This window comes from Anas platyrhynchos, chromosome 3 (genome assembly GCF_047663525.1).
Source record: "Anas platyrhynchos isolate ZD024472 breed Pekin duck chromosome 3, IASCAAS_PekinDuck_T2T, whole genome shotgun sequence".
Classification (NCBI taxonomy): domain Eukaryota; kingdom Metazoa; phylum Chordata; class Aves; order Anseriformes; family Anatidae; genus Anas; species Anas platyrhynchos.
This window is the reverse complement of record NC_092589.1, coordinates 51,972,991-51,992,155: the sequence shown is the minus strand read 5'-3', so window position 1 is coordinate 51,992,155 and position 19,165 is coordinate 51,972,991. Positions and strand designations below refer to the sequence as shown.

The 19,165-nt window shown below is 33.7% G+C and overlaps 1 protein-coding gene across 3 annotated transcripts in view; it reads right to left on the bottom strand.

The window, feature by feature from the left end:
* The window catches only part of ADGB (androglobin), a 111,961-nt gene that overhangs the window by 78,446 nt on the left and 14,350 nt on the right, over nucleotides 1–19,165 (bottom strand). For 2 of the 3 annotated variants that reach the window (XM_072035896.1, XM_027454322.3), the window contains exons 3-9: nucleotides 17,840–17,932; nucleotides 13,825–13,896; nucleotides 13,069–13,257; nucleotides 12,502–12,641; nucleotides 9,483–9,569; nucleotides 7,728–7,930; nucleotides 5,376–5,504 (exon numbers count right to left, since the gene is read on the bottom strand). In XM_072035896.1, coding sequence (XP_071891997.1) covers nucleotides 5,376–5,504; nucleotides 7,728–7,930; nucleotides 9,483–9,569; nucleotides 12,502–12,641; nucleotides 13,069–13,257; nucleotides 13,825–13,896; nucleotides 17,840–17,932 — 913 coding nt within the window. Of the gene's footprint in view, nucleotides 1–5,375; nucleotides 5,505–7,727; nucleotides 7,931–9,482; nucleotides 9,570–10,096; nucleotides 10,254–12,501; nucleotides 12,642–13,068; nucleotides 13,258–13,824; nucleotides 13,897–17,839; nucleotides 17,933–19,165 lie in introns of those variants that run through there. The other variant, XM_027454324.2, reaches the window with a different exon arrangement.

The following is a 19,165-nucleotide window of genomic DNA, read 5'->3' as shown; positions in this document are numbered from 1 at the left end:
CTCTTAATGCTGTCAAGGAGATGGAAAAATTGAGGTAACAACTTTAGAAAGTGTGCTGGAGTGACTCCCTACACTTCATTACCCCTAGAAATCCCTTGCACTAAGCAACTGCTCAATCTTCTCATACCTGTATCTGTGAAAGAAGCCATTGGTAAATCCTGAAATTAGAGAATCCAAAGCTGTTTGGCTGACAGACAGTACACAAATGCCAAAGGAAAATTAAAAGTCTAAAAAATACAGTATTAGAAATATGGGTCTGTGGTTTGACCTAAAAGTCCGCTCAGGAAGAAGCATCCCTGCATTTTTCTTTAAACATCCAAGAAAGCATGTGCAGACAGGATTTCAATAGAGTGGTTGTGATACTTTTCTTTCATCAGAATGTTTTGTCTTTGTTCATTTCAGTTCCACCTCAAATATAGGATAATTATTTCCTATTTTTACCTATGTTTACTGAGTACTCAACTGGAAGTTGCATTAAGAATAGACATTATCTGTGAAATGGAAATACAAAGGAAAAAAAAAAAAAACAAAACAAAAAAATAGAAAATGGAAATGAGAAGAAAGGAAAACAAAAGTTAGGCAAGTTTCTGAAAAATATAATTTATCAGGCTTTTAAAAATACATTTATTTACAAGGTATGCAGTGTCTTTGTCTTGAAGAAGTAAAACATCTCTGCAATGTGAATATTCTTTTAGGAATTCATCTTCTCAATAAAACATAAGCTTATGTTACAGTTACTCTCCACTGGATTCTTAGTATTTCTCTCTGTATGCTTTTGGTAACTATTAACCACAGCTTGTGTTAGCTGTAATTTTCAATTTATTCAAAAGCAAGAATACAATCTAGGTTGAGTCTCAGTCCTTACTGACATATCTGATCTGTTAAAAACACAGCAGTAGTATCCATGATGTACCACACATTACTGAACAGTATATGCCACAAGCCATACCAATCTCATTGCACATGAGAAGCATTTCTCACACATGGGTATTTCATGCATACCAGGTATTCCCCATCTGGAAAATCTATTTCAAACTGATAGCCTTAATAAGATTACACTATCAGATGAAAAATGACATAACATATAGTACAACAAAAAGTTAGGTTCCGCAAAGCCTATTATTTATATCCACCAGTGTAGATATAAAGATTTTGCACTGTGTCCTTAAAGATTTCTGAATCCTTGTAGGTGCTTATATTTTACATCTGAAGCACTGCAAACTCATTTACAGAAGGTGATTGCTACACCATCTGAACAAATACTTCAGTCCCTGAAAAAAAGGGAGAGTATCAATGGAATCAATCCACGTAACAGTCAGTTAAAAAGAAATGCCATTTAAATCAATTAAGTCAATTAAAAAGAAATGCCAAGAATGAATATTGTTATACTTTATAATCATTCTTAATTGTTTTTATAAAACAAACAAACAAAAACAAAAAAAAAACATAGGCTTTGAAGACTTGCAAATAATTTTCTCACTATATCCCTACATTTCTCTTAAATATTTTTGAGTATCATACAGGAGCTGATGCTGAGTTTTAACTTCCAAAATAGCTTGGTTGGCTTTCAACATCGTTCTGTTGAGGTGTGCAGCTCATACACTAACCCCTGCTGCTGAGTTGGGCGTGAATTAACTTTGCCTATTGGAGAGCTCTGTTTAGCCTTCAGAAAAGTGATATAGGTATTCTTCATAATTCAAATATTACATAAATATTTCAGAATGATAGCATGCATTTAAAAAAAAAAAAAAAGAACAAAATCAAAATATTAGGCTCTGGTCCCCACTTATAAGTAAAAACTTTTGAACTGGCAAAAGGGAAATGCAAAAAAACTTTATGGATATTTTAATGTGTGTTGCGTATCTCATTTACTCTGATGATTAACATTATGGGTTTACTTGTAAAACTAACATTTTTTAAACATTATTATAATCTCCCAGCACTTCTGTGAAGTAGAAAGTGACACAGAAAATATTATTTCTAAGCAGACACAAAGAGCTAGTTTGTAGAACAAATTCCCAAATACCTGGTCAGTGCCTTTTAAAGTAGAATAGTATTCCCTTTCCAGCAGTTCCAAAATCATTAGAAAAATTGTTAGTCTAGAAACATAAATGGAAATTGGAGTGGTGGCTCATTATAGGAGCAAGAGGCTACATAACTCACACCTTACCATCATAAAATCTGTTAATGGAATGAATGGACTCCCCAGGTATGAAAGTAGAAATTGTTACTAGAAGAGGCTGACAAGTGGAGAAATGAATTGTCTGCAAAAGCATCTCAGGGACTGGCTGGATACTGGACCAAAGAGCTGGTTGCTCGCAGGAAGAGCCCTGGCTGATCAGATGGAGGATTGGTTATTCTTCTGGTTGCACAGAGTAGGATAAATAGAGAAAAAAAAAAAAAAAAGTAGGGACAATGCTTCCTGCAATGCATGTAGTATTTGGAAAGATGCAGAAGGCATTGGTTTGAGTGCATAAGTGCTTCAGAATTGTGTTTGTATATTTGTAGTATGTCTGGCAGAGATGGAGCTAATTTTCTTCAGAACCACCCACATCATGCTGTGCTTTAGATTTGCAACAAAAACATGCTGATAACACACCTATGTTTTAGCTGTCACTGAACAGTGCTTGTGTCAAGTCCTCACTCTGCTGAGAGAATAAGCTTTGTGTGGGCAAGAGTCTAGAAGGTATCGTAAGTGAGAGAGCTGACCCAAATAGATGAAGGAGATATTCCATCCCATACAATGTTACACACTGCAATAACAGGAGAGGGTATTTTCCTAAAGTAGCTGTTGCTCAGAGCCTGGCTTGGTATCAGGTTGAGTGTGGTGAGTGATTGCTTTTCCATCACTTGCTTTTTTCTCCCCTTAATTATTTCTTTTCCATGTATTAAAAGTTATTGAAAAGTATCTTTACCTCGACCCACAAGTTTTTTTCTTGCTTTTGCTCTTCTGATCCTTTCCTCCTATCCTGCTGGTGGACAGTGAGTGAGTAAATGGGTGGGCACTTTGCTGCCAGATGGTGTCAACCCACCAGCACATTATAACCCCTGCTAAATCCTAAGCCTGTAAGAGAAGTTTCTAAACACTTAGAAGTAACTGGTGTGCCAATGCTTTTTTAGAAATAATTCCAATATTTCCCAGGAAAAAATAAAAATTAAAGTCCCCATACTGAATATGTACAGCGAAAACATGGGAAATAAGCACTTTTATGGAGCTGGAAATTAAGTACTTTTCAAAACACTGACCTAAAAAAAAAAAAAAAGAAAAGAGCTGCTGCATTGAGTAAAGACACTGATTTCCAAGAACAATTCAGAAACATTTTGCAGCTGCTGCCTCCAGAGTCTGACTTTAAACTCAGACTTATTTACAAATGTTACTTCATGCACAAAAACAGTTCTACTGTCCTGGGCCACTCATTGCAGGCTGTTTCATATAGCCTACAACTTTTTTTCTCTTGTGCCTATAAACTGGACTATAATTCAGTCCAGTACTATTTCAAGTAACATTTTGAATTATATTTTGCTTTTTTTTTTTCTTTGCAGTTTAATCTCAAGTTTTATCCCTATTTTAAGCCTTCTGAATTTACAATCTGCACATGTAATTCTATTCAAATTCTTTTAAGTTCAGTAGTGAAATATATACTTTCGGTTCTTTTCCAGAACTCTTTTCTGATACTTTTATTTTGCTTTGGTAATGTCTGGAAAAAACAAACAAACAACCCATACTTTTTAATACTACTTTTAAAAGACACATGTGAAAGTTGTCAGGATTTAAAAGTTCTAATAAAATTATGTTACACATCTCTTAATCCCATTGATGTTGATTAAACAACTTCATTCAGGAAAATAACATTTTGCTAACTTAACAGAGGTTGACAAAGGTTAAGAATATTTCATGGCTTTAGAATGCATGCATTTCATCTTCTGCTTATGAAACAGATCTAGGATAAAAGAGTTCTTTGATCTGCCATATTTTAGCCCCAAGCTAGTAATCTTTCTATATAACTTTGCACGTCACTAAGGGTCTTTAAGAAAACAGAATGCACTGTGCTTTAAATGGCAGAAGAAAGACCAAAATGTCATGTGGTTTCTTCATATGTAAATACACAATATGATGATTTTTGATGCCCTTTTACAGATTTGGTATAATTTCCAGAATTTATTACTTCTGCTTCTCCTTTGTTTTATTTTCCCACAACATGGTTGAGTGAAATGCCTCATCTCCTATTACACAACTACTATGATTTAAAAAAAAAAAGAAAAAAAAAAAAGCTTTTAGTCCAAGTTTTGTTTGCAAACTTATTAACTGCTCACATTTAATTTAAGAATTTATTTCTCTTTAACTCTGTTACTAGTATATAATGTAGGAATTCAAATGAATAAGGTATATACTCATTGATGAAAAATAATACTGGATTGATAGAAGTCAAACTGATTTAAATAAACAATTTTAATCAGGAGCAAGAAACTGATTTACATAATAAGAAACTGATTTTAATTCTTTTTATACATTTTTACCTTGTAGTTATAACCTTAAAGAAAGTTGTTCCACTGACACTCACCTGCTAATTTTCAACTAGGTAATATTACAATTAATATGTTTCCTTCTGCTATCTGTATGGATATGCTATATATTTACAGATATAAACAATGACAAAGATCAGCTTAATGTAACATTTATGAAGAATTTTATATTTTATGCAAACAAATATGACACTTCTTATTGGTCTAATTGACCAATTCAAATTTACATGTGGTTTATCAAAACTATATTTTGTCTAAAAATATTTAAATTTTAATGCAGAAAGAACTTTCTTGATTTTTAAGGTACCCTAGAGGTACTGATATAAAAAAAAATCAAAATATATTTTCAGGAAAAAGGAAACAAATTTATTAAACAATTAAATCATTCAATAAATTCAAATGACTATTACTGGCCACCCTACTCTTCAGCAAGGAACATTCCTCCTTTTTCCAATTCCAATATACTGAATAAAGTAGATATTGCAAATAATTTACTACAGAAGAATATTATTATTATAGTTACTAATAAAAAAGGCAATCTACATCTAGAACAAATCTTGGTCCTACATGACCGGCCAACAACTTCTAAATGTTCAGTGTAGATTTGCTTTATATTTCAACATCAAAGAGAAATTTCTGCAATATTATTTTTAATATAAATTATAGAATTTTAATATGTATTTTAATATATATAAGGATTTAAGTCTTTAATACAGTCTGTAAAGAATCACTTTTTTTTTTTTTTTTATATTTACTCTTTTCCCAAATAAGTTAGAGAATGAAAAAAAAAAAGCAAAGTCTTTTATTTACATATATCTTACATTTGGTTTTTAAGCTTTAATAGCACTTACTCTCAGCTAAGGCTTGAGGAGAACCCTGGACTTCTGCCTGTATTTGTGAAGACTGAATTGCTGACTTGTTTTTTTCTTTTTCTCCGTCTTTGTTTTTCTTCTTCCCAGTTTCTTTCTGTTCTGCTTTTTCTGTTACGTAAAACAAAGATATTTTTTTCTTTTTTTTTCTGATAAAATTTTTCAGTCTTAAAATCTAATACTGTGTAAATACTTTAATAACATTTTAGTTAAATTAAAAAACAAACAAACAAAACTTCAGAATTGAAGAGGAATTGAGGTATGATAAAGAGATATGTCATTCAGTTAAAAAAAAATAAAAAAAAGGAAAAAAAGGAAAAAAAAAAGACTTTCTCAAGATTTAAACGTTGATTTATTGAAAAGGTCAGGAAGGCTTCAGTCACACAGTTGGTGCACAATTCTCACTTCTCCACTATATTGTATGGAATTCCTGAAGTCCTGGCACTGTGTCAAACATTTTCATCACATCCCTGATCCCATGTATCAGTAGTTTCCAGAACAATCTAACATAGACTTGGCCTAAGTTCCCAGTGGATTCCACAGTTGCAACAGACATTTCAATAAAAGCTTTTTCAAAAAAAAAAAAGAAACCCCTTCTATCACTTTTTTTTCCCTAATAAATAATAATTACATTGTTCTAGGCAATAATAAATAAATAAATAGATAGATAAAATGAAAAACAGACAAACAAACATACATAACCAGCAAAGAAAATACAAGTTTTAGGAAGGAATATTAGCAAAATTATATTTGATAAAAAAATAAAATATTGGAAGCATTGAGCAATATAAAAGAGGATACTGTCAGGATCACTTATAAAATCACATGGATGAAAAAATATCTGCCAACCTTAAAACTTAGATTACAGAAAAATACATTTATAATTTTAAAAAAATCCCAAAATTTTAATGGGTCTTCAGAACACAACTTGGAGCCTCAGAGTAGGAAGATTATTGAGCTTCACTATAATGCTGTGCTTCCCTGATTCTTAGTTGTTTCAGTTACTAATAATTCCTAAAGCTTAGGCAGGATTAAGTTTACACCATTTTCTGGGAATAAATTACAGCACCCTGTTGGATGTGTAACAGAGCTGTTCCCAGTGCTCCCTTGTTCATGTCCATTCCTAATTCTGAAATATCTTCTACACTGGTGGACAAGTCATAAGATGATAGAAAGAGTGCTTGTGAGTCTCTGACTAGTCCCTCAGCTAAGTCTCTTCAAATATTTTTATAACACTTTTGACATTAGGATTATTATTTGAGCTTCAAAGTTGAGAAATGCATTTTTTTTATTTTTTTTTTTTGAAGTCAGTGAAGAAATAGAAATAAATTTCAGCCTATGATTCTTCACAAGGGGACTGGAAGGGCAGGCTCTGATCTCTGCTGTCTGGGGACAGTTACAGGACCTGAGGGAACAACATAGAGCTGGGACAGGGGAGGGTCAAGCTGGGTGTTAGGAAAAGGTTCTGCACCCAAAGGTTGGTCAGGCACTGGGACAGGCTGCCCAGGGAATTTGTCACAGCACCAAGCCAGCTGGAGTTCAAGAAGTATTTGGTCTACGCTCAGAAAGAGGGTTTGACTTCTGGGGGGTCCTGTGTTGAGCCAGGAGTTGGACTCAATGATGCTCATGGGTCCCTTCCAACTTCGGATGTTCTATGATTTTGTGGTTCTATGATTTGTACCTTCCAATAACATTAAAAGTGTTGTGAAATTGCATCCATGCCTCCAAGTTTAAAACAGCAACTAAGACTCAAATATAAACATTGTGGATTAATATACTGTAACAAATATGTTTTTAAGCCTAGGTTTCTTCATTTAAGTGTAAATAAGATTAGCAGTTCTTGAAGAAAATTAATACCTGGTAGCATAAACAGAAAAGTAACTGCAAATAAAAGTGCAGACAGACTTTATATTATGTACTTGTCAGTACAATGTAGAGGTGATCACTCTTGGTAATATCCGTTACGGATTGTACACTTTCTGGATGGTCAGAACAGTGCTGAACCAGTTGCCTTTGGGCAAACTAAACTCTGATTGTTATCCCTCTGCATGGAACCACTCTTCAGAGGAATGACTAACAGAGCTGAAGAACTCACTGCCAGAAAATGAAGCCTGGTTTTCATGAAAGAAGAGTCTAATACTGCTTCTAATGAGGTCCACAGTTAAAATAAAACTTCTTTGATTTTATACCATTGCAAAATATTAAGTGAAGTAAGAAACCTGCAGACTTGCATGAGGTATAATAAAGATAGATGAATTCGAAGGCAGAGGTTATGCTAACTTTACCTACATGCTAGCTTGACATACAAAGATAACACTACCTACAACTACAGACCTTTGCCAAATTTCTCTGCTTTCTCAGGTTTATCTGGCTGTTTATTCACAGATGAAACTTCATTTTTTAAATCTGACACTTTGGTCTCTTTACATTTTGTATCTGTCCGAGGATTATCAAGTTCTGAAGTTTCCTTATTTGTCAACTTGAATTCTGGCAAAATCTCTTTCAAAAAGTCCCAGACTTTGTTCAAGTATCCAGGCCTTAAAAAACAAACACATGTACATATCAATGAAAATGACAATTGCAATAAGATAAGAACGTGTGATCTTCATTTAGACAAAGTTATAATACAACTGACAGTCCAACTCTGGAAAAATGGCAGTTTTATTTTAGTAAATGAAACACACTTGCTTGACTTTGTAGATAAAAGCTATGGCAGGAAAAATTGTCGACCTCTTTCCAACTACCCTGTATAATTTATTCTAGCTCTGTACATTAAAAATCTCTTCCTGAGTTTCAAACAGGATTTCCCTAGCTATTTCAACACCAGGAGTTCTATGCCTCTGCCCCTGATTCCACCGGCTACAACAGAGTTTTCACAGGACCTGACAGTTGTTGTTGTGCTGTTGCTTCACAGAAAGTCAGTAATTCCTGAAATAACCTAAAACTGAATTAATCATTCATGCCCATGAATAAATTGCAAGCCAATTGCATGAAACATTCTTTTTACAATAAAATTATTAATTGTACAACAAGCTAAAGTCATCTTTATACTTTGTTGCAAAGATTCTGTGGCATTCTCTGGCACTCACATTTCTTAGTGCAAGCAAGTTAAATTTTGCAATAACTGCCAGATTTGTTGATACTGTTTTTTGTTGTTGCTATTCTAAAAATAAACTACATAAAGAAACAAAATTAAGATTGCTGAGATTTCTAAGTCCATGGGCTACAGACACACTACTGTAATACCCAAATACATCAAAGACTTAAATTGCAAGAATAATGTGGGACATAAAATTGTGATTGTGGAAATAAGAGCTAAAATAAAGCATGAATGAACTTATTTAATATTAAAATGCTTTTATAAATAAACAATTAATCCTAAATAAATTATATATAAACCAAGTTTGTATCTATTTATTTGTTAACGTGTTCATCAAAAGGCAAAAAAAAACATTAAAAAAAAATATATATATATATTTAGAATGTGTACCTCACTCATTCATTCAACAAAAATAATGTCAAGCAGAAAAAAAAAATGAAAAAAAAAATTGAACGGACTTGACACATAGGAAACAAGAAAAAATATTATTATAGGTTGGAATTTCATTTGGAGGAATAAAAGCGTAACAACTGTTTCAATTTAAAATGTGAAAACACCTCAATAGCTGAAGTTGATTACTTCCAATTCATGTAATATATTTTCTATGGTACATTCTAATATAATAATACTAATCACACTAATACACATAAAGTTATTAGTATTACTGCCAAACATTTTATATCTGTACGCTAGAACAAAACAGACTTCTCTAACCCTGATTTCATCACAGGGTTCAATATTAATTCAAAATAACTTAATTTGAAGAACAATCAGCAGCAGCTTAACATGATAAACAGCTTTACAATCAACTGCATGACCTACAAATAAAAACACTAAAAAAAATGCTTTCCTAGAAGGAAAGTTCTAGAATTAAAACCTTACATTCCGCAAAACTGATGCTAAAGGACTTGCATGGCACAGCTTTATTATACATAATGCTTTACAGAAGTAAATATTTAACATTATCAAAAATGTTCAATAGAACTTACTGGAGAGGAATAACTTCTGGTATCCATCCAGTCAGTGCATGTAGAACTGTAAATTCCTCCAGCTCTCTTTTTCCATTTTCTTGTGTACTGTAATACAAAACCTACCATTACACAGAAATATAATATAACCAGCTCACCAGATTTTGTAGTCTATGTTGCTTTCTGTAGAAGCAGTACAAGGCCCAAACAGAAAATAAGACTGCTGAAAAACAAGTTTTAATGGCAATTTTAGTTTTCCAATTTATAGCTGACTACTAGCCTAAAAATTCAAGTTTGCTGCTGTGCCTTTGCATCACGCCCATCATAGCGTTCCCACTTGTGCAAAAGCAGTTTCAGTATGGTTAGCAAGCATCCTATGTATACTTGTATGAAGTAGAGTCTCTTTCTCTTTTTGCAGGGTTGGATATGTGGGTTTGAAATCCCACCAGACCCATGGGGGATCTGAATCTAGAACTTCCCTTTCCTGAAGAGCTGCTCCAACTCCCAGATTATTAACAGTTGGCAGTATTTCCAGTATATCACAGTCAACTCTCTCAAATGGATATAGTTTCCTACTCTCTGGAAATAATTCTGTAAGAAAATCCTGAGAGGACCAAGGCTAAAAGTGCAAGCACCTAGCCATTCTTGTGCTCTGGAGAAATGTTGGATTTCAAATGCTCTCTGGCAGAGTTTACAGGCAGCTATAGGCAACTCCCTGGTCAATGTGGAAATACTCTAGATCATTCCTTTGACCAAAGTGACTGTTGATATAACCAGAATGGGAAGGCTTGACTATCCAGCTCAGTATTTGAATTCTTTTCTGAAGTTTAATCATTTAAACAGCTGGTGGTCGTTACTCATCTCACAGGAACCTGTGGCCCTAATTGCCAATTGATTGTACCATGGGCCAATTTCCAGGTCACTTTTTTGCAAGTGGATCACCACACAGCCCACAACAGCAGCACTAAAAGCAAAAGTGTCAGAAGTATCTTATAATACTCTATTTTCCATACTGCATTTTAAAAGCTTTATTTCTTTTAGGTCAAGCATCTCTAAATAATACATTGCTTTTCTAATAAATGCTGCAAAACATTCTGCAAGCGTTATATATATATATATATAAAACTATATCATATATTCATATCTATAATGTTTACTTTTGTTACTGTTTAAAATAAAAGCTCTTATATGTCTCACATTTGAATTTGTACATTTTGTCATTTGAAAGAATATGTAACATTAATGTATTAAAATATACCTAATCAAAAGAAATACCTAGCAAAGCACAGAAAATAACCTGGTACACGCAGTAAGTAATTGAACTCCTATAACACTTACAGGTCTGATAAATCTTAAACATAAGGTATAATACACAATACCTGGCCCTCTAAATATACTCTTCATAAAAATGCACAAAAAATAAAGACTGTAATTTATACTGTACTTCATGATGAAAAACATCACTGCTTTCCCTCTTTATTCTAGTCAAAAGTATTAATAATTGTAAAGATCATGTTGAATTAAAAAGAGTATAATTTTAAGAATTTTAAATTACACTGAAGTACTTCTAAACCCCTTTATTTTTCCAAAGCATATTTTCCTTTCTTATAACAATGATCTTGAGTGCCTCTTTCCTCTTCTACATTCTGTTTCCACTGTGAGCCTATTCTCTTTTAAAGGTGAGCTGGAGCAGAAACCCTATCAGAATGTATTTGCAGCTCCTCTTCAGCTGGGGGAATGCGATTTTCTTTCCTGCCTTTGAAAACAGTATCCCCTTTTGCCTGTCCCAGAGGAGGGCAAATATTCTGTCTCTGCAGTCCTTTATCTCTTTCACTTTGAAAGTATGTGACTGTCCTGGTTTCAGTTAGAACAGAGTTAATTTTCTTCCTAGTAGCTGGTAGAATGCTATGTTTTGGCTTATGATGAGAAGAGTGCTGATAACACCCCGATGTTTTAATTGTTGCAGAGCAGTGCGTCTACTAAGCCAAGGACATCTCAGCTTCTTGCTCTGTCCTGCCAACGGGCATACAATGATGATAATAGTACTACTACTACTAATATGTACAAACAAGTGATGCACAATGCAATTGCTCACCACCCGCTGACCGATGCCCAGCCTAACCCCAAGCAGTCCGGCCCCCTCCCCCAGCTAGCCACCCCTATATATTGTTTAGCATGACGTCAGATGGTATGGAATACCCCTTTGGCTAGTTTGGGTCACCTGTCCTGGGTCTGTCCTCTCCCAGCTCTTACTGCACCCCCAGCCTGCTCGTTGGCAGGACAGAGCAAGAAGCTGAGATGTCCTTGGCTTAGTATAAGCACTGCTCTGCAACAATTAAACATCGGGATGTTATCAGCACTCTTCTCATCCTAAGCCAAAACATAGCATTCTACCAGCTACTAGGAAGAAAATCAACTCTGTTCTAACTGAAACCAGGACAGTGACAGTCCCAATAGGACAACCATCAAGGACACTAAAGATTACCATCTTCAGTCCTCTTGGATCAGGCTCCATTATATTCTGTTCTCTTCCAATTTGTAAAGGCATTTTCTAGCAACTTATTTTAATTCTAAATTTAACTAGTAGCTGGTTGTATCAAAAACGTATTTTGTTTCTACTGTATTTTCTTATAAACATGCAATATATTAATCGTCCATACCATCTGAAGCACTACTTTGTTAAAATGTCTTGGATATTGCCATTTGGCAGAAAACCACATGTGAAGCCTTTGGGAATAATGGAAAAGAAATAAAGCAGATAGAGAGGTAACTTTTTTTTTTTCCCAAAAGTTTTAGGTGCATGAATACACAGACACGTTTAAAAAGGAAAAACTCTACCTTCCTTATCCACAGAGACTCTTGTTTTACTGATTTACTGCACCAGCATTCATAAAAGCGTATATTTCTCATTACAGAACTTTTAGTAAAATACATTTTCCACATATACTAAAACAGTTCTCTTTTCAAATTCCACGTGACTTCACAAAATAAACTGAAAGTGAACTAAACTGACTAAACTGACTAAACTGACTAAACATACCTAGTATTTGCCAGCTTAATGATAGCTTTGGACAGCAGCATTGGCCAAAGTTCAATTTGAGAGGTTGTAGCTGGTAGTAACAAATTATCTTCTTCATCGAAAGGCATAGTATCATCGATGGTGATCTTTCTCCAGCACCCCTAAGGTAGAAGAGGAAAAAAAAAAAAAAAAAAAGAAGAGTACTTTGTATGTTTTCCCAAGAATACAATTCTACTGCACTTTGATTAACATTACAGAGAGCTTTAAAACAAGTACTCATATAATATCTAAGAAGCACTGAAACAGTAGTCATTTTATTCTTTTTTTTTTTCAGAGATTAATTGCAGCTATTTGACTTAACCTGCAAAAATAATTTTGTCTTACTAAGTGACAACTGTGTTTTATTAGGTTCTATGTTGTACAAAAATCACATACACTGTACAATGAATCGTCATTAACAGGCATCAACAATTTGTCAACACAATTTTGTTTGTATATCTTTTCAGTAATTACAAATACTTCTCCTAACCATTAAAATTTGCCACACTAGCTGCACAGAATTTTAGATTGCTGAAAGTAAATACTCACCATCCAATAAAGTTTCACTATGTATTTGCCATAGCTATTGTATAGAGGCATGTGTCCCTTAGTAGCTTTACATAAGGCATAAATATGTTCCCATGGTTTCCAAAATACTGTGGATGTTCCATTAGTTAAGTCCTTTCCATTATATATCCTCCAGACTGCACAAATTTCACTTATAATCCATCTCATCATCTGAAAACAGAAATATGTAAAAAAAAAATTACTTACATCTTCTAAGAAAATAGAATCAAGTTATATTACAATGATGAAAGAATAAAATAGCTTCTGTTTTAAAGGAAGGAGTGACATAAAAGCTATGGTTCATGCAAAATAAAATAATAATTTAAAAAAAATACTTGCACAATTTTTCTTAAAATCATATCTATCTACAATGACATGAAACCTTCTGTAAATAGGTAAAAACACAATAGAAATGATGCTGCTTATCATTTACCAAAGAAAAATGGGTACATGTGATTACATATTATAACAAATTTTTAACATGTGAAATACAAGTTTTAACTAATAATGCTTCAGAGTGTGTGCTTTTCTAACATACAGATTATGGATGTATGCTACAGTTTTAAAAGTATTACCAGGCTTTCTTACATGTAAAATGGTTTATATGAACAAGAATAAGAATAATTTTTACTACAACAAACTTGAAATAAAATAAATTGGTGGTTCTGTGGACAGCAAAGATTAAAAAGAGATGAGAAGAAGAAATAAATAAACAGATATTCACACATTTCTACCTACCTCACTACAAAATAAATGTTCATTTCCTAAAAAAAGATCACATGAGTTTTCATTTTTGACCACCACAGGAATCTAGGAGAAAGTAAATTAGTTAAAAGTCCATAGATAAATTATCAGGAAAAAAATGAAATGAACAGTAGTATTTCATGTTAATGACATACAAAAACTAGATGTTTTGCATGATATTTGCAAACTCAAGGTTTTCAGTTTACAAATCTTTTACCTGACTTGGTATTTCTTAAAAGTGTCAAAATACAGATGTTCAGAATTCAAAGGAATTATTATTCTTACCAAAAGATTTAAAAAATATCAAATGTAATAAATATATAACTATATAAACTGAAATTTCCTCAAATTTTTCATAGTATTAGCAGTTCTGCACTTCAATAGTGATCATAATGTTGTGATTTCCTTGGCCCTCCACCTAGGTTCAAAAGATCTTTTAGAAGTATGGTTTGCTTGTTTTCTTAACATCTTACTGAATGCTAAAAGTTTGTCCAACTTTGATACTGCAAGGGGCAATACAGTACCATCAAAGAGCAGAAAACAAATTTGCCTAAGATTACTTTTCTTCATAGGTGCAGGCTTGAACTAATTAGATTAAAGTTCTAATTCTAAGAATTTTCCCTCCAGCCAGGCTGACAGGTGTCTGGCATCTTTCTTTTCTGATTCCCTTACACCATGCATTTGGCCTAGGAACACAACTCACTTAATTGTCTCTGCTGCTTTATCTATTACTCTCTATGCTTGTGACACACAATAGTTTAGCAATTTGAGAATGGAAATATTTTAGGCTAACTAAATTCATTAGTTCATTAGAGCAAAACAAGGATGAATCTTAATTCCCTGTGACATGCAGTAGCCTAGACTTTTTTATTACCTTTTTCTGGTCTTATATTCTATGATAAAGATCATTTAAAATCATTCTGTTAAATATGAATGCAAGTTTTTCTTATGGAGTAAGAAATTCCACAAGAAAAACTTGCATTCATGTTTAAAAGAATAATTTCAAATATATTATCAAGGAGAAAGTGCAACATAATTATTTTCAAGTCAGTGTTATCAAAAGTCATTACAAATAATTTGCAAATATATTTTAAATATAAAAAATGCAATGTATTTTTGAAATATGCTTAAGTTCTACAAAACAACCTGAAGGACCATCTATGCTCCCAGCTCTTTAATTGCAAAGGCTCACTACAAGAGGTCAGAAAGATAATTCACAAAGACCCAAGTTATCAACTTAATGATTTACTTTGCAAACAGACTTTACTGATTTTTATTTACTTTCTCTTTTCTCTACGGTCAAGATATTATAAAGAAAATGGTTAATGAAAAATTTTATACTTCATACATTTTGTATACTTAACACTAAATAACTAAATAAATTGTATTCATTTATTAATCACAAGATATTTATGATGTGTTTCCAAGTATGACATTACTGTGTGCAATTAAGGCAGGAAATGAAAATATATCAGGTTTCCATAGTCATCACTCATTATGTGGTCACAGTTATCTTTAGGATAATTTACCTAAAAGTAGTGTGCAAGAACTTCAGTTTAAATTAAAGAGCGAGGGTTAGAACAAGATAGCTAAACCAATTCAACGATTTGCTGTTGTTAAAAGGAGTTGTTCTATGTTGTCCCTTCTTTTTCCTCATTTACTTTGACCCCCTGTTGGTTGTTTCAGTCCGTTAAACCAACAGACAATAATACATTTCTTTCTGCCCCCACTCCTCCCCTTTTGTGCGGATGTTGGTGGGGTGGGGAGGGATAATAACTGAGTTTTCTGTTTCTTCTATAGCAAGCTGACTGGCTCATCAGAAGTGGATGAACATTAGACAGAGGACCACTTTACCAAAACTTAGTTGTTTTTTTCTCCTAATAGTAGCACATGTTTTCAAGAGTTCAACTCAAAATATAATTACAGATATTTTTTAAGCAACAATATTCATGTCTGAATTCAGTCTTGGTAACACCAGTAGAAATATAAGCATTAGTCAGTATGAACACTGACTTTATTAAACCTTTAGACATTAGGAGGAAATTCTTCACTGTAATGATAGTGAGGCACTGGAACAGGTTGCACAGAGAAGCTGTGGATTCACCATCCCTGGAGGAGTTGGAGGTGTTCAAGGCCATGTTGGATGGGGCCTTGGCCAACCTGATCTAGTGGGTGACATCCCTGCCTACGGAAGGGGTTTGGAGTTAGATGACCTTTAAGGTCCCTTCCAACACGAGCAATTCTATGATTCTCTACATCATTAACTACATTACATTAACTACATTAACTACATTACATGTAGTTTTGAGGACTGTCACTTGTGTACAGAGTTTTCTTTACGTAAGCAGTTTAGAAGTAATAGGATTGTAATTTATCAAACTAAATATCTCTGTGCCTCTCATCACTTAGTGGTGGTTACAGCTTGATTCTTTCCTTAACACACTAAATAGCATTGTTTACTCTTTATTTCTAGTTACTTATAGATTAGGCAGTAACATATATCATCTTAATAGTATTTCATCACTTGAGGTTAGCATTAATATTGAATAACTTACAGTATTCCTAGTAATCATAACTACTTGATCCAAAATATGCTGTACTAAAACAACAAGCACCAAAGTTTTAGTCAGGTCTTAAAGAAAGTAATTGCTTTCTTCACAGTGGTCTAAAGATAGTCTAAAAGCTATTTTTAATACAGATACATGTTTCCATGGCTTTCTGGGCTGCCAACTCTCCTGCCCTTATCCTTCAGATCCCTCTACTCAGTTTATGTATGTTGGCAGCATTTCTCATCCAATCTTTTGGTCTTGTCAGTTACTCCCCTGACTTCTCCTCCTATTCCTCCATTAAAAATGAATCTTGGAGCTGCTTAGTGTTTAGCTAATAAGAAATAAAACTGACAAGCTGACAAAAGGAAAACTGACAAGACTAAAAAAAAGTTTTAATGGTGGTCACAGTGCTTAAAAACTTCAACATTTAATCTAAAGAAAAAAAATGTTTAAACCTTAAGATTAGCAACAGCACTGAAGAACACTCCAACCTTTAAAATGGTAGGCTGCTTATTTACTTTGCAATTCCTTTTAAAAAGAAAGTGAAGAAGAGCTTTGCACAATTTTAAAATGTTATGTTTACCTTCCAGACAAGTACTGTCAAAGATGTGGACATGTTCTGAATGCATACTGGAGAAATGCAATATTTAAGGTGGGAGAGTGAGAAAAAGTATTGTATTTCTGGTAAAGCTAGTCCATAGTTTCAGTATAGATATTTACTTCATATGTCTGTTCAAGATGCCTTAGCTGGAACAAAGGGAACTTGATTTGCCATAACACTGATTTTTAAAAGTAAGAAAACAGGAACACGAAGAAAAACAGGAAGACATCTCTCTCACCAGGTGTCTTCTAAATGAACATGGAAGGAAAAAAAAAAGCAAAGCAGAGTTGGAAGGGTACACTACCATGATGTCTTGCACCAGGAGGTGCTGGTGCACTCAGACTCTGTAAAGTTTCATTTAACCTTCTATTTATTAGAATTAACACCATAAAGGAAGTGATTAAGACCTTTAAGGTCCCTCTCAACCCAAGCTGTTCTATGTTTCTATGCTGAGAAGATATGCAGCAGCAAACAGGCCTCTTCTCCACTCACAGCACACTGTGCAGACCTCCCCTGTAGAATGGGTTACTCCATTTTGGTGTTATTGACCTGTTATAGCATTTTAGCTCTCACAGGTCTTTCTTACAAGCTCTGTTCATCACTTCTACCATCAAGCAGAAAGGATATCCACACTTCTTGCTGCCCTTCTAGATAAAGGCAAGAACATGCAGGTGGCTGATATTAAGTGGGAGATGCCTACCAACTCTTCTGTTTCAATGTGCTGGCTGAGCTCGTCCTACAGTCATGCTGTGCCTACAGCACAGTGCAGCAGAGGCCAGGGCCCATGCAGGTTAACCACTGTACAGATCACCATCTCCTGGATGCACAATGGTCCACTCTGATCTTGCTAGTTTCTTACCTTATTTATTAAAAACTCTTGTGGCCGTTTCCAAGAATGCACTTTTAATGAGGCTGGCAATTCTATTTTTCCTTCAGGATCATCAAAGACATGCTATATAAAATATGCATAAAAAAGGAACACTTTTTAAAACTAATTATACTGTTGTATCTTTCACAATATTTAAAATAATTCATTGTTCACATGATAATTCACTTCAGGGTAAGAATAACATAAAAAGGTATTAATAGTTTCTATAACTCTGAATTAAAACAGTGTGAAGTCCAAACTGAGAATTCAGAAAAAAAAAAGCTGATTATATTATTCAGAGAGAGCTATGTGGTCTGCACTGTCTAACCAGGTCTATATGAAATGTTTTCCTTCTTTCTCACCATTGAGAAAAATTTCCACAAAACCTTTATAAGGTTTTAATTCAGACACCTTTCTACCAAGTTATTTCTAAATACTTTTCTAACTCACTATTTCTCAATGTTATTTTTGTTTAAACTGAAGACTGAAATTAAATTCCTAAAGCAATATTTACACACCAACAAAGCAGACTCCAAGCATTTAAAACTGCCATAGAAATCAAAGAGAGATATAATTATACAGCCTCAAGAATTAGCCCGTTAAAGGAAGGGCTTCATATACTTTTCAAATTTCCATTTCCAAAGTGATACTTCTCTGTGTAAACAGAAGGCATCAGGATATACAATACCTGTTTACTTAACAGCACAGTGTAGGATGAGGTTCTGATACTGCTTGCATTGACTGAGAAACTAATTTACGTGGTTAGTGCATTCTACTTGTGTCTGGATTTTTAAATAAGTTTTAGGCATATTATCCTTTTCTGTGTGTTTCATAGCCCATACTATGTACTACTGATCTTCTACAGACCAACTGAAAAAGAGTTTCTAGGGTGGAAAACATTTGATGTTTTAAGTACTTACTGAAGGCGAAATCATAAAAAAAAAAAAAAAAAAAAAAAAAAAGCAATATAAAACCAAACCAAAGTCCCCCAAACAGTATTTTCCCACATTTTTTCTTGCTTGCTTCATTGTGTAAGTTCCTTCAACATACCAATCTGCAACAAAATATTTAAAGTACACAAAGGAACAAAATCAGTTTGAAGAATTAAAAATCTAGATGAGACTCAAACATTGTTCCAAAATTGGAAAGACTTAGGATTATTTTTTTTCTGCATATGGTAGGTGATTTGCTTTATACAATATAACTGTATCACCTCAAACTGTTCTCTGCACTCTGGAACTGCAGATAGTGTTTCACATGTCCACAAACTGAGGCATGCAGAAGAAAAGAGATCAACTTGCATTTTTTCCCCATAAA